The sequence below is a fragment of the Oncorhynchus kisutch genome, unplaced genomic scaffold (assembly GCF_002021735.2).
Source record: "Oncorhynchus kisutch isolate 150728-3 unplaced genomic scaffold, Okis_V2 scaffold4040, whole genome shotgun sequence".
Lineage (NCBI taxonomy): Eukaryota > Metazoa > Chordata > Actinopteri > Salmoniformes > Salmonidae > Oncorhynchus > Oncorhynchus kisutch.
Genome location: NW_022265985.1, coordinates 252,942 through 276,557, shown reverse-complemented (window position 1 = coordinate 276,557; position 23,616 = coordinate 252,942). Strand labels below are relative to the sequence as shown.

At 48.4% G+C, this 23,616-nt stretch overlaps 1 protein-coding gene across 5 annotated transcripts; it reads right to left on the bottom strand.

The window, feature by feature from the left end:
- Nucleotides 1-1,703: 1,703 nt before the first annotated feature.
- LOC109885580 (cullin-4A-like) lies at nucleotides 1,704-23,309 on the bottom strand. 5 transcript variants are annotated; one of them, XM_031821966.1, is made up of 19 exons: nucleotides 22,669-23,305; nucleotides 21,955-22,070; nucleotides 20,873-20,976; nucleotides 18,704-18,773; nucleotides 18,526-18,599; nucleotides 18,089-18,251; nucleotides 17,161-17,250; nucleotides 16,965-17,047; nucleotides 16,740-16,807; nucleotides 15,972-16,090; nucleotides 15,170-15,362; nucleotides 14,485-14,700; nucleotides 12,697-12,782; nucleotides 9,447-9,554; nucleotides 7,496-7,609; nucleotides 6,448-6,553; nucleotides 5,106-5,278; nucleotides 3,836-3,988; nucleotides 1,704-2,481 (listed from the first exon to the last, which is right to left on the bottom strand). In XM_031821966.1, exons 1-19 carry the CDS (start codon nucleotides 22,808-22,810, stop codon nucleotides 2,386-2,388), a joined length of 2,274 nt encoding a protein of 757 aa, XP_031677826.1. In that variant the 5' UTR covers nucleotides 22,811-23,305; the 3' UTR covers nucleotides 1,704-2,385. The 5 variants fall into 5 exon arrangements, with proteins under 5 accessions (XP_031677826.1, XP_031677828.1, XP_031677827.1 ...); XM_031821968.1 differs by lacking the exons at nucleotides 1,704-2,481; nucleotides 3,836-3,988 and adding exons at nucleotides 3,995-4,404; nucleotides 4,527-4,590 and having other exon boundaries at nucleotides 22,669-23,307; XM_031821967.1 differs by lacking the exons at nucleotides 1,704-2,481; nucleotides 3,836-3,988 and adding an exon at nucleotides 3,995-4,590 and having other exon boundaries at nucleotides 22,669-23,307.
- Between the last annotated feature and the right edge of the window lie 307 nt (nucleotides 23,310-23,616).

Below are 23,616 nucleotides of genomic sequence, written 5' to 3'. Positions count from 1 at the left end.
TGATTTCTTTAGGGGTCCTGGCCGGTAAGGTTGATTTCTTTAGGGGTCCTGGCCAGTAAGGTTGATTTCTTTAGGGGTCCTGGCCAGTAAGGTTGATTTCTTTAGGGGTCCTGGCCAGTAAGGTGGATTTCTTTAGGGGTCCTGGCCAGTAAGGTGGATTTCTTCAGGGGTCCTGGCCAGTAAGGTGGATTTCTTCAGGGGTCCTGGCCAGTAAGGTGGATTTCTTCAGGGGTCCTGGCCAGTAAGGTTGATTTCTTCAGGGGTCCTGGCGTGATAAGAGGACTACTCTAAACGCAACACTTACAAGCAGCAGCAGCTCCTCTGACTCATCACTAAGCCACATACATCCTGTTCTGTTGGGAGGAGTGGAGGGGCAGCCTCACTGAAGATGAGAACCGCAATAGTTTAAAATACTTTGCTTTTCTGTACTTGTGAAATAATTAAATTATTCAAATAGCAATCTGCTGGTAAACAGACTTAGTTTTAGTTGAGATGGAGGAGACCAGAGGAAGCCACTTCAGACACACCCAGGGATGAGGAGAGGTTGGAGGGGGGGTGATTCCACAACAGCGCTCCAAAAGGAGACAAGCTGGGACCAGAACCTCTGACATCACAGGTCAATCACACTCCTCCTACTACAGCAAGGATCATTTGTTTCTGAGGAATGACTTCACAGGCAGAATTACTCCGCTTCACAGGTATGCCCCGTCAGCCTGGCCTAGAGCCATGCCCTGTCAGCCTGGCCTAGAGCCATGCCCTGTCAACCTATAGCCTGGCCTGGAGCCGTAGCATGGCCTAGAGCCATGCCCTGTCAGCCGTAGCATGGCCTAGAGCCATGCCCTGTCAGCCTGTAGCCTGGCCTAGAGCCATGCCCTGTCAGCCTGTAGCCATGCCCTGTCAGCCTGTAGCCATGCCCTGTCAGCCTGTAGCCATGCCCTGTCAGCCTGTAGCCATGCCCTGTCAGCCTGTAGCCATGCCCTGTCAGCCTGTAGCCATGCCCTGTCAGCCTGTAGCCATGCCCGGTCAGCCTGTAGCCATGCCCGGTCAGCCTGTAGCCATGCCCGGTCAGCCTGTAGCCTGGCCTAGAGTCATGCCCTGTCAGCCTGTAGCCTGGCCTAGAGCCATGCCCTGTCAGCCTGTAGCCATGCCCTGTCAGCCTGTAGCCTGGCCTAGAGCCATGCCCTGTCAGCCTGTAGCCATGCCCGGTCAGCCTGTAGCCATGCCCGGTCAGCCTGTAGCCTGGCCTAGAGCCATGCCCTGTCAGCCTGTAGCCTGGCCTAGAGCCATGCCCTGTCAGCCTGTAGCCATGCCCTGTCAGCCTGTAGCTCCCTCCATAGACACACAGAAACATCATGTTGGTGAACACATTTGAAAGTATTAACAGAGAACACTCAGTCGAGGATTTCTTCTCACAGGGTCAACCAACTACTCAGTCACCCCTATGTTACACACAACTACTCAGTCACACCCCTATGTTACACACAACTACTCAGTCACACCCCTATGTTACACACAACTACTCAGTCACACCCCTATGTTACACACAACTACTCAGACACACCCCTATGTTACACACAACTACTCAGTCACACCACTGTTACACACAACTACTCAGTCACACCCCTATGTTACACACAACTACTCAGACACACAACTATGTTACACACAACTACTCAATCCATTTGATGTTCACACCATGAATGAACTCTTCATTAAATATCAATTTATTCATGTTTCCTTTCTCTCTCTTACAAAGAATACAATCTGGTCTACAAAATTCAGAGCGTGGAAAGTGTTGGTCAAAATACAGGAGAGAGTGTCCCCCGACCCAAAAGCATCCCTCCCCTCGTCACTCCTTGTAATCGGTATCCATGTGAACCCCCCCAACCTGTTCCTGTACCCTGTCTGACAACACTGCCACAGTGTTAGCCCAGGCCGGTACATGTTATGTTACCTCACAGAAAAACCCTGAATAATCAACAGGAGCTAAACTACAGTGGAACTGAGACTGAGACAGATAGATGTGGACAGACCCCCCCCCCCCCCCTCCTCCCAAAACAACACATTTGAGAAAGTGCTACATTGTTCTCGTTGTTAGCGTCGTCAGCGGATGATGTGTGCCGGCCGGCCTTCCACCCACCAGACAGACTCCTCCAGCCCCAGGACCCAGCCTGCTCTGAGTCCCCCAATGAGGGTGGTGTTGGCTGGGCTGGTGTTGGTCCAGGTTGGGCTCTGGCCTCCAGACTGGCCCCAGAAGCAGGGGGGGGCGGTGAGGGGGTGGGGCAGTTCAAGGAGAGATGGGGCTATATCAGGGCCAGCTGATTCTGACTCGCTGAGCCCACTGGCAGGGCACCGGAGGGTTGGAGGATGGAGGTGGCGCCCCCCTCAGGCCACATAGTGGTACTGGTTGGGACTCTCCTTGTCTCTCTCCATGTAGTCTCTGTCAATCAGCGACTCAATCCGCTTCTTCAGGTCTCCAGGCTGAGGAGAGAACACACAAAGGAATGACAGAGGAGAGAGAACACAGAGGAATGACAGAGGAGAGAGAACACAGAGGAGAGAGAACACAGAGGAGAGAGAACACACAGAGGAGAGAGAACACAGAGGAATGACAGGAGAGAGAACACACAGAGGAGAGAGAACACAGAGGAGAGAGAACACACAGAGGAGAGAGAACACACAGAGGAGAGAACACACAGAGGAATGACAGAGGAGAGAGAACACACAGAGGAATGACAGAGGAGAGAGAACAGAGGAATGACAGGAGAGAGAACACACAGAGGAGAGAGAACACACAGAGGAGAGAGAACACACAGAGGAGAGAGAACACACAGAGGAGAGAACACACAGAGGAATGACAGAGGAGAGAGAACACAGAGGAATGACAGGAGAGAGAACACACAGAGGAGAGAGAACACAGAGGAGAGAGAACACACAGAGGAGAGAGAACACACAGAGGAGAGAACACACAGAGGAATGACAGAGGAGAGAGAACACACAGAGGAATGACAGAGGAGAGAGAACAGAGGAATGACAGGAGAGAGAACACACAGAGGAGAGAGAACACACAGAGGAGAGAGAACACACAGAGGAGAGAGAACACACAGAGGAGAGAACACACAGAGGAATGACAGAGGAGAGAGAACACAGAGGAATGACAGGAGAGAGAACACACAGAGGAGAGAGAACACAGAGGAGAGAGAACACACAGAGGAGAGAGAACACACAGAGGAGAGAGAACACAGAGGAATGACAGAGGAGAGAGAACACAGAGGAATGACAGGAGAGAGAACACACAGAGGAGAGAGAACACAGAGGAGAGAGAACACACAGAGGAGAGAGAACACACAGAGGAGAGAGAACACACAGAGGAGAGAACACACAGAGGAATGACAGAGAAGAGAGAACACAGAGGAGAGAGAACACACAGAGGAGAGAGAACACACAGAGGAGAGAGAACACACAGAGGAGAGAGAACACACAGAGGAGAGAGAACACACAGAGGAGAGAGAACACAGAGGAATGACAGGAGAGAGAACACACAGAGGAGAGAGAACACACAGAGGAGAGAGAACACACAGAGGAATGACAGAGGAGAGAGAACACACAGGAATGACAGGAGAGAGAACACACAGAGGAGAGAGAACACACAGAGGAATGACAGGAGAGAGAACACACAGAGGAATGACAGGAGAGAGAACACACAGAGGAATGACAGGAGAGAGAACACACGGAGGAACATCACTTGATGTGAATGACTGATGTGACTATATATTTCAGGGTAGGAAAAAAGAACAAAAGCAATGAGAGAGAGAGAGTGAAAATGAAAGAGTACCTTGACGGGGAACTTGAGCTGGTTGTATAGTTCTGACACCAACAGGTTGTGGCCCAGGGTTTTCCTCATCTTCATGATGCGGACAACGGCCGCGTCGATCTGGTACTGTCTGTCCTGAAACACACGCTCTGTGGTGCTCACCTGCTCCTCTACCTGGACACACACAGACACACAGAAACATCAACACACGCTCTGTCTGTGGTGGTCACCTGCTCCTCTACCTGGACACACAGAAACATCAACACACGCTCTGTCTGTGGTGGTCACCTGCTCCTCTACCTGGACACACAGAAACATCAACACACGCTCTGTCTGTGGTGGTCACCTGCTCCTCTACCTGGACACACAGAAACATCAACACACGCTCTGTCTGTGGTGGTCACCTGCTCCTCTACCTGGACACACAGAAACATCAACACACGCTCTGTCTGTGGTGGTCACCTGCTCCTCTACCTGGACACACAGAAACATCAACACACGCTCTGTCTGTGGTGGTCACCTGCTCCTCTACCTGGACACACAGAAACATCAACACACGCTCTGTCTGTGGTGGTCACCTGCTCCTCTACCTGGACACACAGAAACATCAACACACGCTCTGTCTGTGGTGGTCACCTGCTCCTCTACCTGGACACACACAGACACACAGAAACATCAACACACGCTCTGTGGTGGTCACCTGCTCCTCTACCTGGACACACACAGACACACAGAAACATCAACACACGCTCTGTGGTGGTCACCTGCTCCTCTACCTGGACACACACATCAACACAACTGTAATTCACCATTTATTTTCTGTGAACGTTTCACTTCCTGAATAAAAATGACTCCAACTCGAGTCATTGACTGTGTGAATGCATGATGGCCACACTTCCTCCAATGATGGGCAAGGGAGGAACTCAAAACTTAGGCAATAAGATTTAACTGACGGGAACCTGGAGTGTCAACCCTCAGTGGAAAGCACCATTATATGGATGAATTAGTCTGATATAACAGACAATGATTAGAGTCAGCACTCCTTTCTGTTCAACAGGCAGGCACAGACGTGACAATGTACCGTTTCCTTCACAGAGACCAGTGTTAACCCTACCGTTTCCTTCACAGAGACAGAGAGGTGTTAACCCTACCGTTTCCTTCACAGAGACAGAGAGGTGTTAACCCTACCGTTTCCTTCACAGAGAGAGAGGTGTTAACCCTACCGTTTCCTTCACAGAGAGAGAGGTGTTAACCCCACCGTTTCCTTCACAGAGACCGGTGTTAACCCTACCGTTTCCTTCATCTGAATCTGGTTGATCTTGATGCGGAACAGTTTGTGTCTGAAGTCGTTGTTGAAGTTGAAGCGGTCTCCGTCTTCTATGTCCTTCCCCCGGGGACTCTTATTGAGGACGCGCGCCTTCCCACAGGCCAGAGACTGCAGGGTACGCCTCAACTCACCCTCCTCTGGGGACGGAACGGGGACACAGATCACGGTTACTACTACTTCCACATACATCAAGTTCAATTGGAAAAATTACATGCATTTCATGAATGAGCCAAAATGTTATTTACCCCAAATACGCAATGAGATTAATGTAGAAGAGAGATCGAGGTGATTAGAAGGGCACTCAACATGTACGGACGGCATTGACACGAATCACTGATGACTGCTTAAAAGAAATGGATAAGACTGCAGGAGCTGTACTGTTAGAATTCAGTGCAGCCTTTGATATTATTGACCCTAACCTGTTGTTGAGAAATACCTATGATATGGCAATCTAATAGAACCTTCTCTAATGCCAAACATGTAAAGTGTGGTGTACCGCAGGGCCGCTCTCAAAGTCCTGTACTTTTTTTTCTTTTCAACACTGAACAAAAAATCAAACGCAACAAGTGTTGGTTTCATGAGCAGAAATAAGAGCCCAGAATTGTTTCATAACCACAAAAGAGCGTATTGCTCGAGGTCACATGGGGAGGTGCCGTTGCTTAATTTGTTGGTTTTGCCGTCCACTTGCTCTCCATAAGACAGAAGAGTTCCATGCAGTCATGGCTCTGTATAATACTGTACTTCTCATTTGTTCTGGACCTGGGGACTCTGAAAAGACCCCTGGTGGCATGTCTGGTGTAAGTTGACGAAGCAAACAATTTGGAATTTCCAACACAATGTGTTTTTATAAAAACAAGAAGTAATGCAGTCAGTGTTTCCTCAACTCTCAGCCAAGAGAGACTGGCATGCATAGTATTAATATTAGCCCTCTGGTTACAATGACAAACAAGACTACATGGTAATGTGTAAATGTTGGTACATTGTAAAATCAGTCTGTAATGTCTTTTTCATTGTGTCGGAGCCCAGTAACACCAGTTGTAGCCATTGGCATTGGCTGAAGGGGATCAGAATCAATCTAAACTAGAGATTAATAAGCAGAGTAGTTAGATTAATCTAAGGAAAGGACCAGAGAAAATTAATGTACACCTTTGTACCTATGAAGACAGACAGACACGCAGACAGACAGAGAAGCTGTACCTATGAAGACAGACAGTCAGACAGACAGACAGACAAGCTGTGCCTATGAAGACAGTCAGACAGACAGAGGGAGAAGCTGTACCTATGAAGACAGAGGGAGAAGCTGTACCTATGCCAGTGGCTGATTTGATCTCCTCCACGCTGAACTCCTCCCCCTCGTTGAACATCAACAGCACCAACGTCTGGAACAGAGACACCTGCAGCTCCTTCTTACCCTGTAGACAGACACAGTTAGAGACACGTCTGGAACAGAGACACCTGCAGCTCCTTCTTACCCTGTAGACAGACACAGTTAGAGACACGTCTGGAACAGAGACACCTGCAGCTCCTTCTTACCCTGTAGACAGACACAGTTAGAGACACGTCTGGAACAGAGACACCTGCAGCTCCTTCTTACCCTGTAGACAGACACAGTTAGAGACACGTCTGGAACAGAGACACCTGCAGCTCCTTCTTACCCTGTAGACAGACACAGTTAGAGACACGTCTGGAACAGAGACACCTGCAGCTCCTTCTTACCCTGTAGACAGACACAGTTAGAGACACGTCTGGAACAGAGACACCTGCAGCTCCTTCTTACCCTGTAGACAGACACAGTTAGAGACACGTCTGGAACAGAGACACCTGCAGCTCCTTCTTACCCTGTAGACAGACACAGTTAGAGACACGTCTGGAACAGAGACACCTGCAGCTCCTTCTTACCCTGTAGACAGACACAGTTAGAGACACGTCTGGAACAGAGACACCTGCAGCTCCTTCTTACCCTGTAGACAGACACAGTTAGAGACACGTCTGGAACAGAGACACCTGCAGCTCCTTCTTACCCTGTAGACAGACACACAGAGACACGTCTGGAACAGACACCTGCAGCTCCTTCTTACCCTGTAGACAGACACAGTTAGAGACACGTCTGGAACAGACACCTGCAGCTCCTTCTTACCCTGTAGACAGACACAGTTAGAGACACGTCTGGAACAGACACCTGCAGCTCCTTGGTAAAAGACGCATGAGAAATGTGACATTACAAAGAACGCCGCCCATCTTCTAGGACAGTGTTGCTCTGGTCCTCACCATTCCTATTGTATCCCAGCATATTTAACTTTGAGGGTATTTGAGGACCGGAGAAGCACTGTTCAAGGGAAACCTTTCAGTCTCACCTCTTTAAACTCAGTCTTCAGAACAGCATGGCCCAGGGTGGGCTGCCACTGGAGCTTCCTGCCACTGTGTTTCCCCAGATAGAACAGCTTGAATACCTCCTGGAGCTTCACCATCTGGGAAGAGTGAGGAGGGAGGGGGAGGGAAGAGCGAGGAGGGAGGGAGGGGGAGGGAAGAGCGAGGGAGGGGGGGGGAAGAGCGAGGAGGGAGGGAGGGGGGGGGGAAGAGCGAGGAGGGAGGGAGGGGGGGGAAGAGCGAGGAGGGAGGGAGGGGGGGAAGAGCGAGGAGGGAGGGAGGGGGGGGAAGAGCGAGGAGGGAGGGAGGGGGAGGGAAGAGCGAGGAGGGAGGGAGGGGGAAGAGCGAGGAGGGAGCGAGGGGGAGGGAAGAGCGAGGAGGGAGCGAGGGGGAGGGAAGAGCGAGGAGGGAGGGAGGGGGAGGGAAGAGCGAGGAGGGAGGGAGGGGGGAGGGAAGAGCGAGGAGGGGATGGAAGAGCGAGGAGGGGGGGGAAGAGCGAGGAGGGGGGGAAGAGCGAGGAGGGGGGGAGAGCGAGGAGGGGGGGGGAAGAGCGAGGAGGGGGGGAAGAGCGAGGAGGGGGGGAAGAGCGAGGAGGGGGGAAGAGCGAGGAGGGGGGGAAGAGCGAGGAGGGGGGGAAGAGCGAGGGAGGGGGGGGGAAGAGCGAGGAGGGAGGGGGAGGGAAGAGCGAGGAGGGGGGGGAAGAGCGAGGAGGGAAGAGCGAGGAGGGAGGGGGAGGGAAGAGCGAGGAGGGAGGGGGAGGGAAGAGCGAGGAGGAGGGGGAGGGAAGAGCGAGGAGGGAGGGGGAGGGAAGAGCGAGGAGGGAGGGGGAGGGAAGAGCGAGGAGGGAGGGGGAGGGAAGAGCGAGGAGGGAGGGGGAGGGAAGAGCGAGGAGGGAGGGGGAGGGAAGAGCGAGGAGGGAGGGGGAGGGAAGAGCGAGGAGGGAGGGGGAGGGGAAGAGCGAGGAGGGAGGGGGAGGGAAGAGCGAGGAGGGAGGGGGAGGGAAGAGCGAGGGGGAGGGAAGAGCGAGGAGGGAGGGGGAGGGAAGAGCGAGGGGGAGGGAAGAGCGAGGAGGGAGGGGGAGGGAAGAGCGAGGAGGAGGGGGAGGGAAGAGCGAGGAGGGAGGGGGAGGGAAGAGGGAAGAGCGAGGGGGAGGGAAGAGCGAGGAGGGAGGGGGAGGGAAAGAGCGAGGAGGGAGGGGGAGGGAAGAGCGAGGGGGAGGGAAGAGCGAGGAGGGAGGGGGAGGGAAGAGCGAGGGGAGGGAAAGAGCGAGGGGGAGGGAAGAGCGAGGAGGGAGGGGGAGGGAAGAGCGAGGGGGAGGGAAGAGCGAGGAGGGAGGGGGAGGGAAGAGCGAGGGGGAGGGAAGAGCGAGGAGGGAGGGAAGAGCGAGGAGGGAGGGGAAGAGCGAGGAGGGAGGGGAAGAGCGAGGAGGGAGGGGGAGGGAAGAGCGAGGAGGGAGGGGGAGGGAAGAGCGAGGAGGGAGGGGGAGGGAAGAGCGAGGAGGGAGGGGGAGGGAAGAGCGAGGAGGGAGGGGGGAGGGAAGAGCGAGGAGGGAGGGGGAGGGAAGAGCGAGGAGGGAGGGGGAGGGAAGAGCGAGGAGGAGGGGAGGGAAGAGCGAGGAGGGAGGGAGGAGGAAGAGCGAGGGGGAGGGAAGAGCGAGGAGGGAGGGGGAGGGAAGAGCGAGGAGGGAGGGGAAGAGCGAGGAGGGAGGGGGAGTGAAGAGCGAGGAGGGAGGGGGAGGGAAGAGCGAGGAGGGAGGGAAGAGCGAGGAGGGAGGGGGAGGGAAGAGCGAGGAGGGAGGGGGAGTGAAGAGCGAGGAGGGAGGGGGAGTGAAGAGCGAGGAGGGAGGGGGAGTGAAGAGGGAGGGGGGTGAGATAAACTTTATATAGGCGTCATAAAGCCTAGCATACACACCACCCAACCACACACAGACAGACATACCTCAGGGGGCAGGTGGACCTCCATAGGAGTGTAGGAGGGCCAGTAGCCCATGGTGAGGATGTTGACCGTCAGCTCCAGCTGGCTGGGCTCACTCTGGTTCTGGGTGTACTGGGGGAGACAGACAACCCGATTCAATACATTCATGTACTGGTGGACACAACCCGATTCAATACATTCATGTACTGGTGGACACAACCCGATTCAATACACTCATGTACTGGTGGACACAACCCGATTCAATACATTCATGTACTGGTGGACACAACCCGATTCAATACATTCATGTACTGGTGGACACAACCCGATTCAATACATTCATGTACTGGTGGACACAACCCGATTCAATACATTCATGTACTGGTGGACACAACCCGATTCAATACATTCATGTACTGGTGGACACAACCCGATTCAATACATTCATGTACTGGTGGACACAACCCGATTCAATACATTCATGTACTGGTGGACACAACCCGATTCAATACATTCATGTACTGGTGGACACAACCTGATTCAAAACATTAATGTACTGGTGGACACAACCTTGATCAATACTGGAATAAAATACATTAATGTCCTGTTGTGCGAGACAATCAAATCCTTCATTTCTTGGCAAATGGTGTAAATGGAGTATTCCTTAATTCAAGATCATTTGAATCCATCTGGGAACAAAATGTAAACACATCATTGGACTTACCCCAATTGGTAGAGATGTTATACATGATTTTCTGTGGTAAATCAATATATTACAGTAGTAATATTGCTCAGTTGTTTGTGTCCTTTATCTTCCCATATTGGTATGAACCCGTTTCAACCATTGATTGCCATCTTTTGTCATCGCATGTTCTTACATCTGATAGAGCGTTGTTTGTGACTGCACAGATCTGTCTCTTATCTCGCAAAAGGCTAATGGGATAGCTCCAAAGCAGTTTAGCTACAATAAGCTAATGGGATAGCTCCAAAGCAGTTTAGCTACAATAAGCTAATGGGATAGCTCCAAAGCAGTTTAGCTACAATAAGCTAATGGGATAGCTCCAAAGCAGTTTAGCTACAATAAGCTAATGGGATAGCTCCAAAGCAGTTTAGCTACAATAAGCTAATGGGATAGCTCCAAAGCAGTTTAGCTACAATAAGCTAATGGGATAGCTCCAAAGCAGTTTAGCTACAATAAGCTAATGGGATAGCTCCAAAGCAGTTTAGCTACAATAAGCTGTCTAACATGAGAAGGCGTTACCAAGGAGACATCTGCTGAATCCCACTTCTGCCACAAAACTGTCCGAATTAATCTAAACTAACAAAATGCTGATTGACGTTGATGTCGATTAAGGCAGCCCCCCCCCTCTGATGCAGAGGGGTTGGGTTAAATGTAGAAGACACATTTCAGTTGAATGCATTCAGTTGTACAGCTGACACACACACAGTTGAAGTCGGAGGTTTACACAACACCATAGCCAAATATATTTAAATTTGGTTTTTCACAATTCCTGACATATAATCCTAGTAAAAATTCTCTGTCCTAGGTTATTTTAAGAATGTGCAATGTTAGAATAATAGCAGTGTGATTTATTTCAGCTTTTATTTCTTTCATCACATTCCCAGTGGGTCAGAAGTTTACATACACTCAATTAGTATTTGGTAGCATTGACTTTAAATTGTTTAACTTGGGTCAAATGTTTTGGGTAGCCTTCCACAAGCTTCTCACAATAAGTTGGATGAATTTTGGCCCATTCCTCCTGACAGAGCTGGTGTAACCGAGTCAGGTTTGTAGGCCTCCTTGCTCGCACATGCTTTTTCAGTTCTGCCCACAAATTTTCTATAGGATTGAGGTCAGGGCTTTGTGATGGTCACTCCAATACCTAGACTTTGTTGTCCTTAAGCCATTTTGCCACAACTTTGGAAGTATGCTTGGGGTCATTGTCCATTTGGAAGACCCATTTGCGACCAAGCTTTAACTTCCTGACTGATGTCTTGATGTTGCTTCAATATATCCACATCATTTTCCTCCCTCGTGATGCCATCGATTTTGTAAAGCGAACCAGTCCCTCCTGCAGCAAAGCACCCCCACAACATGATGCTGCCACCCCCGTGCTTTACAGTTGGGATGGTGTTCTTCGGCTTGCAAGCCTCCCTATTTTTCCTCCAAACATAACGATGGTCATTATGGCCAAACAGTTCGATTTGTGTTTCATAAGACCAGATTACATTTTTCCAAAAAGTACGATCTTTGTCCCCATGTGCAGTTGCAAACCGTAGTCTGGCTTTTTTATGGTGGTTTTGGAGCAGTGGCTTCTTCCTTGCTGAGCAGCCTTTCAGGTTATGTTGATATAGGACTTGTTTTACTGTGGATATAGATACTTTTGTACCCGTTTCCTCCGGCATCTTCACAAGGTCCTTTGCTGTTGTTGTGGGATTGATTTGCACTTTTCACACAAAAGTGCGTTCATCTCTAGGAGACAGAACGCATCTTCTTCCTGAGTGGTATGACGGCTGCGTGGTCCCATGTTGTTAATACTTGCATACTATTGTTTGTACAGATGAACGTGGTACCTTCAGGTGTTTGGAAATTGCTCACAAGGATAAACCAGACTTGGAGGTCTACAATTATTTTTTTCTGAGGTCTTGGCTGATTTCTTTTGATTTTCCCATGATGTCAAGCAAAGAGGCACTTAGTTTGAAGGTAGGCCTTGAAATACATCCACAGGGAAACCTCCAATTGACTCAAATGATGTCAATTAGCCTATCAGAAGCTTCTAAAGCCATGACATAATTTTCCAAGCTGTTTAAAGGCACAGTCAACTTAGTGTATGTAAACTTCTGACCCACTGGAATTGTGATAGTGAATTAAAAAGTGAAATAATCTGTCTGTATACAATTGTTGGAAAAATAACTTGTGTGATGCACAAATTAGATGTCCTAATCAACTTGCCAAAACTAGTTGGTTAACAAGAAATGTGTGGAGTGGTTGAAAAACAAGTTGTAATGACTCCAACCTCCGTGTATGTAAACTTCCCGACTTCAACTGTAGCCATGTCAGTAAGCTAGCTAGCGACAACAGCTCCACAGCTGAAAGTCACGGCACTAGCGACCAACCAAAAATACGAGTTCCACGTCCTACAAGACAGATTGGTTGAGGGACGAGCGTCACGGAGGAGTGACGACAACATGGCCTCAAGTCAGATGGCATCTATGATTCACTGGTGGTATAATACAGTAAGTACTTCAGTGACATCGAGGAGTCTGTGTTCACCTGCTTGAACTGGATCATAACGTCTTTGGAGAGCTCCATGTCCTTAAACATCCCCTCCAGCTTACTGGTGAAGGCCGCTCCACACTCTGCAGGGACAGGAAGCAGGAAGTCACAAACCATCACACCCACTTTCTGTTCACAAGTTTTTATAGAGTATTATAGAGTATTATAAGCTGGGTGGTTCGAGCGCTGAATGCTGATTGGCTGACAGCCAGGGTATATCAGATCATATACCACGGGTATGACAAAACATGCATTTTTACTGCTCTAATTATGTTTGTTACCAGTTTATAATAGCAATAAGGAACCTTGGGGGTTTGGGGTATATGGCCAATATACCACGGCTAAGGGCTGTATCCAGGCACTCCGTGTTGAGTCATGCTTAAGAACAGCCCTTAGCCGTGGTGTATTGGCCATATTCCACACCTCCTACGGGCCATACTGCTTAAAACACATTGCATGACCTGGTAACTGTGGTGGTGTTTCTACAGTCACACACCGGAGGTAGTGACAAACCACCGATGGGCCAACTTCACTGCTGAGGCAACAATCAACATCTGCCGGAGGACATTTGACATCACGAACACAGGGCCTAAAATAAACACACTCGCCAAATGCGGGTAGATTTTGACATTGGTGGGTAGAGAGGACTATATCACCAGCCATGTTGGTGGGTAGAGAGGACTATTTCACCAGCCATGTTGGTGGGTAGAGAGGTCTATTTCACCAGCCATGTTGGTGGGTAGAGGTCTATTTCACCAGCCATGTTGGTGGGTAGAGGTCTATTTCACCAGCCATGTTGGTGGGTAGAGGTCTATATCACCAGCCATGTAGGTGGGTAGAGAGGTCTATATCACCAGCCATGTAGGTGGGTAGAGGTCTATATCACCAGCCATGTTGGTGGGTAGAGAGGACTATAACACCAGCCATGTTGGTGGGTAGAGAGGACTATTACACCAGCCATGTAGGTGGGTAGAGAGGTCTATTACACCAGCCATGTTGGCGGGTAGAGAGGTCTATATCACCAGCCATGTAGGTGGGTAGAGAGGTCTATATCACCAGCCATGTTGGTGGGTAGAGAGGACTATAACACCAGCCATGTTGGTGGGTAGAGAGGACTATTACACCAGCCATGTAGGTGGGTAGAGAGGTCTATTACACCAGCCATGTTGGCGGGTAGAGAGGTCTATTACACCAGCCATGTTGGTGGGTAAAGAGGTCTATATCACCAGCCATGTTGGTGGGTAGAGAGGTCTATTACACCAGCCATGTTGGTGGGTAAAGAAGTCTATTACACCAGCCATGTTGGTGGGTAGAGGTCTATATCACCAGCCATGTTGGTGGGTAGAGAGGACTATTGAGGACCGTTGTCACGGTAACATGCCGCCCTTAAAGGGGCAGCTGAACATGTCTCATCTGTGATGTTTTGGTCAAAAAAAAAAAAAAAAGTTTGTTAAAAATGATTAGCCCTATACCACATCACTTCTTACTAGTAATAAGTTTGTTTCCGAAACATTACAAAGCATGCTCATTTGTTTCTGAAACATTACAAAGCATGCTCATTTGTTTAAAAAAATAAATATATTTTGTCTGGTAATAAAACTGCTAGACCAAAAAGCTAGTTTTAAGTCCCTACCCACAGACAAAGCCCGCTACAACAGATACCATAACATGTGATGGTGACAAAGTTGTGATTTTGGAGATGCATTGTATCTCCTGTCATCATACCGTGTTTGAGTTTGGACAACTTACCATGTTTGGACAGCTTAACGTGTTTGGACAGCTTACCGTGTTTGAGTTTGGACAGCATGGACTTCTCAGCGTCCACGGAGGCACTCTTCCCCACCAGCAGGCGTTTGGCCAGGTCCTTCTTATAAAAGGCCTCGAACACATCCTTCCCGTGGATGAAGCGGAAGATGATCATGATCTTGTCCAGAATTCTCTCCATCTCCTCCTCGGTAGCTTCCTTGTTGCCCGCCCTCAACTTACAGTCCACGTACTTCGCTGTGCAGAGATAGGACACCGCCAGTTAGATAAAACATACAGGAAACACTCATATTAGTTAGTTATAGTTATATTAGTTAGGAAACACTCATTAGTTAGTTATATTAGTTAGGAAACACTCATTAGTTATATTAGTTAGTTATAGTTATATTACTTAGGAAACTCATATTAGTTATATTAGTTAGTTATAGTTATATTAGTTAGGAAACTCATTAGTTATATTAGTTAGTTATAGCTATATTAGTTAGGAAACACTCATATTAGTTATATTAGTTAGTTATAGTTATATTAGTTAGGAAACACTCATATTAGTTAGTTATAGTTATATTAGTTAGGAAACACTCCTAACTGGCGTGGAACCTCTGACTGGTATTTTAAGCAATGGCGCACCGTTTTAAGATTCCAGGTGCCTTTAAATATCTCCTGCCCTGACTCTTTGCACACACACACACAGCGGTCTTGTCCTCACCGATGAGTTCAGCAGGTTTGTTGGGTCTGTTGTTGATGAAAGCTTCAAAGGCCTCCTTCATAGCGTTGATGAAGCTCTCGTTTCTGTTGAAACAGCCCTGGGCCACGTTGTCCATCTTATCCTTAAAGTCCAACAGGTCTTGAACCATGTCCTTATCCTTCTCCGGGGTGCCCACAATCTCACCACCAAAACTCTGTTAGGAGACATCTCAGTGAGACTGGAATCAATAGAAGTGTTTCTGAGTGAGAGTGCGAGAGAGAGGCAGAGAGCCCGAGAGAGAGGCAGAGAGCGCGAGAGAGAGGCAGAGAGCGCGAGAGAGCGCGAGAGAGCGCGAGAGAGAGGCAGAGAGCGCGAGAGAGAGGCAGAGAGCGCGAGAGAGAGGCAGAGAGCGCGAGAGAGAGGCAGAGAGCGCGAGAGAGAGGCAGAGAGCGCGAGAGAGAGGCAGAGAGCGCGAGAGAGAGGCAGAGAGCGCGAGAGAGAGGCAGAGAGCGCGAGAGAGAGGCAGAGAGCGCGAGAGAGAGAGGCAGAGAGCGCGAGAGAGAGAGGCAGAGAGAGCGAGAGAGAGAGGCAGAGAGCGAGAGAGAGAGGCAGAGAGCGAGAGAGAGAGGCAGAGAGCGAGAGAGAGAGGCAGAGAGCGAGAGAGAGAGAGGCAGAGAGCGAGAGAGAGAGGCAGAGAGCGAGAGAGAGAGGCAGAGAGCGAGAGAGAGAGGCAGAGAGCGAGAGAGAGAGGCAGAGAGCGAGAGAGGCAGAGAGCGAGAGAGAGGCAGAGAGCGAGAGAGAGCCAGAGAGCCAGAGAGCGTACCTTGATGTAGTCTCTCCAGTGCTGCAGCAGAGTGGGGAGTCCTCCCTTCACCTTACTGAAGAGCTGGTAAAGCAGAGCCAGCTCCATCACCCGGTTACCGTCTAACAGAATACTGAGACCTGGAGGAGAGGGTCAGTATCACCTTGTTACCGTCTAACAGAATACTGAGACCTGGAGGAGGGTCAATATCACCCGGTTACCATCTAACAGAATACTGAGACCTGGAGGAGGGTCAGTATCACCTGGTTACCATCTAACAGAATACTGAGACCTGGAGGAGAGGGTCAGTATCACCTGGTTACCATCTAACAGAATACTGAGACCTGGAGGAGGGGTCAGTATCACCTGGTTACCATCTAACAGAATACTGAGACCTGGAGGAGAGGGTCAGTATCACCCGGTTACCGTCTAACAGAATACTGAGACCTGGAGGAGAGGGTCAGTATCACCTGGTTACCGTCTAACAGAATACTGAGACCTGGAGGGGGGTCAGTATCACCTGGTTACCGTCTAACAGAATACTGAGACCCGGAGGAGAGGGTCAGTATCACCTGGTTACCATCTAACAGAATACTGAGACCCGGAGGAGAGGGTCAGTATCACCTGGTTACCATCTAACAGAATACTGAGACCTGGAGGGGGGTCAGTCACCTGGTTACCGTCTAACAGAATACTGAGACCTGGAGGAGAGGGTCAGTATCACCTTGTTACCGTCTAACAATACAGAGACCTTGAGGGTTGTCAATATCACATACTGCTGATAGATACCTTTCTGTAAGATGGCCGTCATGTGTTCTCCAAGCAGCTGCTTCTCTACATTAGAGATAAGTGGCTTCCTGTTGAATACAAACAGAGAGAGAGATGATCAACACAGATGGAGGAGGAGGTGGAAGAGAAAGTAAAGTGGTTCAAATCTGTGAGATGATCTAGTGTACTCTGATTGGAGCACAGGCCTGTCAGTCTAAGGGGTGTGGAGGAAGAGGCGGGTCTTACTGAGTGCTCTGGTCGAGGTAGCTGATGACACGATCGTTCTCTTCTTCCAACCGATGAGCCACATGATGCAGGTACTCCGGCACCTGGACACACACGTCACTTATGACCGTCACTAGGGGAAAGCCAGGTATGCTAGCTATATAGGGGCATGGTCATAATATTGAATTAAAGCATTTGGTTGACGGCTGTCACTCACGTCTCGTTCCTGCATCAGCCTCTGTCCCTCTGCAGCGTACAGTCTGTCAGTCTCCATCAAAAAACGCTCCTCAAACGACTCTTTATACACCTGAGGAGAGACAATAGATGACACCAGGAGATCAGAGAATCTACAGAGACCTGAGAAGAGAGACAATAGATGACACCAGATCAGAGAATCTACAGAGACCTGAGGAGAGAGACAATAGATGATACCAGGAGATCAGAGAATCTACAGAGACCTGAGGAGACAATAGATGATACCAGGAGATCAGAGAATCTACAGAGACCTGAGAAGAGAGACAATAGATGATACCAGGAGATCAGAGAATCTACAGAGACCTGAGAAGAGAGACAATAGATGATACCAGATCAGAGAATCTACAGAGACCTGAGGAGAGACACAATAGATGATACCAGATCAGAGAATCTACAGAGACCTGAGGAGAGAGACAATAGATGATACCAGATCAGAGAATCTACAGAGACCTGAGGAGAGAGACAATAGATGATACCAGGAGATCAGAGAATCTACAGAGACCTGAGAAGAGAGACAATAGATGACACCAGAAGATCAGAGAATCTACAGAGACCTGAGGAGAGAGACAATAGATGATACCAGATCAGAGAATCTACAGAGACCTGAGGAGAGAGACAATAGATGATACCAGGAGATCAGAGAATCTACAGAGACCTGAGAAGAGAGACAATAGATGACACCAGAAGATCAGAGAATCTACAGAGACCTGAGGAGAGAGACAATAGATGATACCAGAAGATCAGAGAATCTACATACCATCTGCCTATGGAACAATAGTTCTACACTGCTAAGAAAATGCACTCGTATGACTCGCAAATGACTGCTTTGACTTGATTGGTTCATTGGCCAAATGGTAAGACAAGACTTATGAAGCATATTGACCAATCACCTGCAGGTCTGAGAGCATGCCCAGTAGGCTGCGGAGAAGGCTGCGGTCCACTGTCTCTCCGTTGCGTTCGCGTTCGATCTGTTCCAGGATCCCGTCGACCGTGCGCTTCTGGACAGCCCCGTCGCTCACGATGTGGTTCCGGAAGAGTTCCAGCCCGGTATCCCTGTGGAACACACACACAGTCACGGTGGACGGTGAACAGTAACGGTTTACATCCCAAATGGCACCCTACTTCCTACATGGGGAACTCTTTTAGCCCAACGAGGACCTAGTCAAAGGTAGTGCACTAAGTAGTGAATAGGGTTCCATTTCTGACACGGTCTCTGTCAGAGGACAGAAAGAAACGATCACCATCTCAGAACAGGAAAAGACTGTTTGCCACTGAGAATGGATGAATGTTTGTGTTTTTCCTAATAGCTACTGGACGGGGCTCTTACCAGATGGAGGGGAGCAGGGAGTTCTGGAGCACGTAGGTACGATCCAGGAACAGAAAGATACTCCGGATCATGATCTGCAGTAACCCAGGTTACACATGACACACTTACGTTAGACTCATTATACAACATACATTTTTAGACAGAATAAATGTCTCATGATAAAGGCTGTCTGACTAACCGTCTGTCTGCAGTGGTCCTGCCAACATCGGTTCATCCTCTTCAGGAAAGACAGGCTGTCCAGGGACTCTGTGAGGCGCTACGGTTAAGGACCGGGCCTCAATTCAATCAAAACACAACAGTCAAACACTCTCTCTTTGGACGGGGCCTCGACTCGCACCAGGTTGTGGTTAAAAAAACATGACAACCTTCTGATGACTACAAACGGTGTAGTTTATAGAGATCCCCATTACAGGGATGTCCATTGTTTTTCTTATTTGCCATCAGTCCAAGCAGCGTGTCGCTGTGTGCAGCTAGCTGGCTGAAGAGGTCCAAGGTGCCCCCTGGGCGGCAGGTAGCCTAACGGTTAGGAGAGTGGGGCCAGTAAACGAAAGGTTGCTGGTTCGAAACCCCAAGCCGACTAGGTGAAAAACATGTCTGTGGCATTAAGCAAAGCACCGTAAACATAAATGCTCCTGTAAGTATCTCTGGATGAGAGGTGTCTGCTAAATGAACAACATGTCAAACATAGTGGTACAGAGACATCTACTACACACAGCTGGTACAGAGACATCTACTACACACAGCTGGTACAGAGACATCTACTACACACAGCTGGTACAGAGACATCTACTACACACAGCTGGTACAGAGACATCTACTACACAGCTGGTACAGAGACACTACTACACAGCTGGTACAGAGACACTACTACACAGCTGGTACAGAGACACTACTACACAGCGGCCCGCTGAGAAGACACACAGCTGGTACAGAGACACTATTACACAGCTGGTACAGAGACACTATTACACAGCCGGTACAGAGACACTATTACACACAGCTGGTACAGAGACACTATTACACACAGCTGGTACAGAGACATCTACTACACACAGCTGGTACAGAGACACTACTACACAGCTGGTACAGAAACACTACCACACAGCTGGTACAGAGACACTACTACACAGCTGGTACAGAGACACTACTACACAGCGGCCCACTGAGAAGACATACAGCTGGTACAGAGACATCTACCACACAGCTGGTACAGAGACATCTACTACACACAGCTGGTACAGAGACATCTACTACACACTGCTGGTACAGAGACATCTACTACACACAGCTGGTACAGAGACACTACCACACAGCTGGTACAGAGACACTACTACACAGCTGGTACAGAGACACTACTACACAGCGGCCCACTGAGAAGACATAGAGCTCTATAACAGGAGGCTGCCAGGTTCCTTGAAGCCCCCCAGTCACAACTAACCAGATCAGCTGGTGTTATCAGGGAGACCCAGGCCAAGGTTATTGTGGCAATGATGGTATTCCAGCCACTGGAGTGGTCCGTGACAGTGTGCCTGTGAGATATTTATGCAATAAGGACTGAGGAGGTGTGGTATATGGCCAATATACCACGGCTAAGGGCTGTTCTTAAGCACAACGCAGAGTGCCTGGACACAGCCCTTAGCCATGGTATATTGGCCATATACCCCAAACCCCCAAGGTACCTTATTGCTTACTATAAACTGGTTACCAACGTAATAAGAGCCGTACAAAATGTTTTGTGGTATACGGTCTGATATACCACGACTGTCAGCCAATCAGCATTCAGGGCTGGAACCAGCCAGTTTATAACACAGTAGACTAGTCTGACTAGTAGCGGACGTCTTCACTGGTAGTTGAAGCAAATACAAAACATTGAAAAACAACGTAGCATGTGAACAAAACTATGTAAATAGCCAAGAAACACAAGGTGCAGCAACACAAATCAACTATTAAAAAACATAATAATAATGTTACAAAACAAGCTTATCTCCTCAGAGGAGCCACTGTCATGCTGCTTCATAAATTACAGATGTTCTCATCAAATAGACTTGAATTTTTTTATTTTATTTTACCTTTATTTTACTAGGCAAGTCAGTTAAGAACAAATTCTTATTTTCAATGACGGCCTAGGAACAGTGGGGCAGAACAACAGATTTGTACCTTGTCAGCTCGGGGATTCGAACTTGCAACCTTTCGGTTACTAGGTCCAACGCTCTAACCACTAGGCTACCCTGCCGCCTAGGCTACCTGTCAAACAGGCTTTAATAAACATCCACACACATTACGCACTGGCAAAACATATAGGAGCACACTTTCACACGCAAAGACACACACACAGTGTAAAGGATATTCTCTGAACTGATGTATCTGGGCCTGGACATGGTCCTCACAGACCTGACGGAGCTGCTTGTACAGTGTGGGGGAGACTTTATAGGAACACAGGTTCTCCACCGCCTGAAACAGAGGAGACGGAGGTCAACATACTAAGTATTCCTCAATTCTGTAAGTCATCCCTCCTTGGAAAAGTTACAAGACAGGATTAGCCAAGTCAACAGGCTGGTGACTGGTCAGAGTGGTTGGATTAGCCAAGTCAACAGGCTGGTGACTGGTCAGAGTGATAGGGTTAGCCAAGTCAACAGGCTGGCGACTGGTCAGAGTGGTTGGGTTAGCCATGTCAACAGGCTGGTGACTGGTCAGAGTGATAGGGTTAGCCAAGTCAACAGGCTGGTGACTGGTCAGAGTGATAGGGTTAGCCATGTCAACAGGCTGGTGACTGGTCAGAGTGATAGGGTTAGCCATGTCAACAGGCTGGTGACTGGTCAGCACAGTGGTTGGGTATACTGACTGCTGATGTGAGCTACAGAACCTGCTGGCTGGCATAGAGCAGCTCTCCTCTCCAATAATTTGAGACTAGAGAGGCATAGTGTCTTAGGACCGATCTCTGCTGCCCGTTGGAATCGGGTAACGTCCCAAATGGCACCCTATACCCTAAATAGTACACCACATAGGGAATAGGGTGTCAGTTTGCACCACCAACCCAGACTGGCTAGGGCAACAAGCAGGTCACATGACCAAGACAGCTGGAGTAATGGTACACAGATACAGACAGTAAAGGGCAACCAGCAGGTCACATGATAAGACAGCTGGAGTAATGGTACACAGATACAAACAGCAAAGGGCGACCCACAGGTCACATGACAAGACAGCTGGGGTAATGGTGTCATACAGATGAAGACAATAAAAGTGCCAATTTCGGTACATATTATTCACATGGAAACACTGGGACTTGGATATAGACATGTCATCAAGGCCCGTTGGACACATGAACTAGGCCCATGTTTTAGAAAGGTCAATAAGGGCTGTAAGCTCTCCACAAACTATGTGTTTCATGTCCTGAAAGTGCAACTGTGTGTTTGATGCTTTAGGCCTGACCTGGTAGAGTTCCTCTAGGTTGTACTTGATGGAGGTGCTGTTCTGGATGGCTCCTACCGCATCCCTCAGCTTCAGCCAGGTGTCCTCAGTGTAGTTGTCCGCTAGCTTTGGCCTGTCTGGGAACACACAACAGAGTCACGCCACACCAAGGCATAGCAAAATGGTTAGACAGACCCAGCCTCTAGCTGGGTACCTCATTTAAATGAGGAGAAATGTAAAGTTAATTTGTAAACAAGGAGAATATTGTTTGTAAACAGTTGACTATTGTTTGCATGTTCAACCATTTGTAAACATCTGACAGGGACAGAGTCAACAAATGTCAAAATTGTAATAGAATGCAAAAAATATATATTTATTCTGCCAGCATGTCATTAGCTTGGTAAAGTTAGCTAGAAGACGTAACCAGAGTTGAGCAATATTTCCAGGGTCAGGTCGCAACGGAATATTCTGTTGTTTACATGCCATGGCTATCAATTGCTTCAAATATGTCACAAGCTAACTTGGTCTAAAAACTTCCTAGGCTACCCAGCTGGCCATCATGGACAACTTTCAAATATGAACTTTAGTTACGCTGCCAATTATGGCATTATGGCAATTACATAAGTAGAGTTAACTAGTTAGCCAATTACTAACATATAGTTGATAATCAGGCAAAACAGCTAAATAACGTGTAGCAAGCTAGCTAACGTTAACTAGCTATTCAGCACGCGTTACCTTTGAAATTTTTAATGACTAATTTCTTGGAGGCGCCAGTTTTGTTGGAGGCCAGGCCAGAAATCTTTGTCACTCCGTTGTTGTTGTGCTCCGTCAGAGCAGAGAAGTTGGCTTTCTTGTCCTGTCGTATGTCTTCTGCCATTATTAGATTAATGCAGAGGGCCGTTGTTGTGAAGAGTTGTTAGCTAACGTTAGCGGCACTTCTACTCGTCCTCTCAAACGAGCCTAAAGTTGGATTATACAACTCTGACCCTGTTTCTTAATTCATGTACGATGCACCACTTAGTCCGATCCCTCACTTGAACAAAAGTAGATACCTAGACCAAAGCCATAAAACTCAGGGAAACTTTTGGATGAACCGAACAACTGAAAAATTGATTTCGTTGAAGTATGCTAACGCGTTAGCTAGCCTAGTTTAGTTAGCGAAACAAACAATTTAGTATATCCACTGCGCCCCTCCCTGGCCCGTATTAAAATTAGGCAAATATTAAATGTTATATATTTCAGACTTCCATGTGTGAAACAAATTAAAAGCTATATTCAATCTCAAATTATCCATCATTATGCTACCGCTGGAGATGTGGCGCTAGCCACATAGCAAACATAACAAAATGGCTTCCTACACCCCTTGACAAGTGCATCTTGGGAGATTCACATTCTACCGGTGTGATGTTTGAAACTTCAACATTATTTTGACTTTTTTTAGTTTTTTACAAGAGTTCATCTTTAAAGGGTCCCAATTACATTTCCTATTCCAATTACATTTCCTTTTCAATTACTTCAGTGAAATTCATCGACTTTTGTCGATTTTGCATGATGTAAAAGGATTTTAGGTACAAGCAATAACCCATAAAACTCTTATTCAAATGTAGACTCATCATGAAATATGATGGAATATGATCATGGAATAAATTGGTGTATAAATTGGTATAATATAAATTGGTGCAG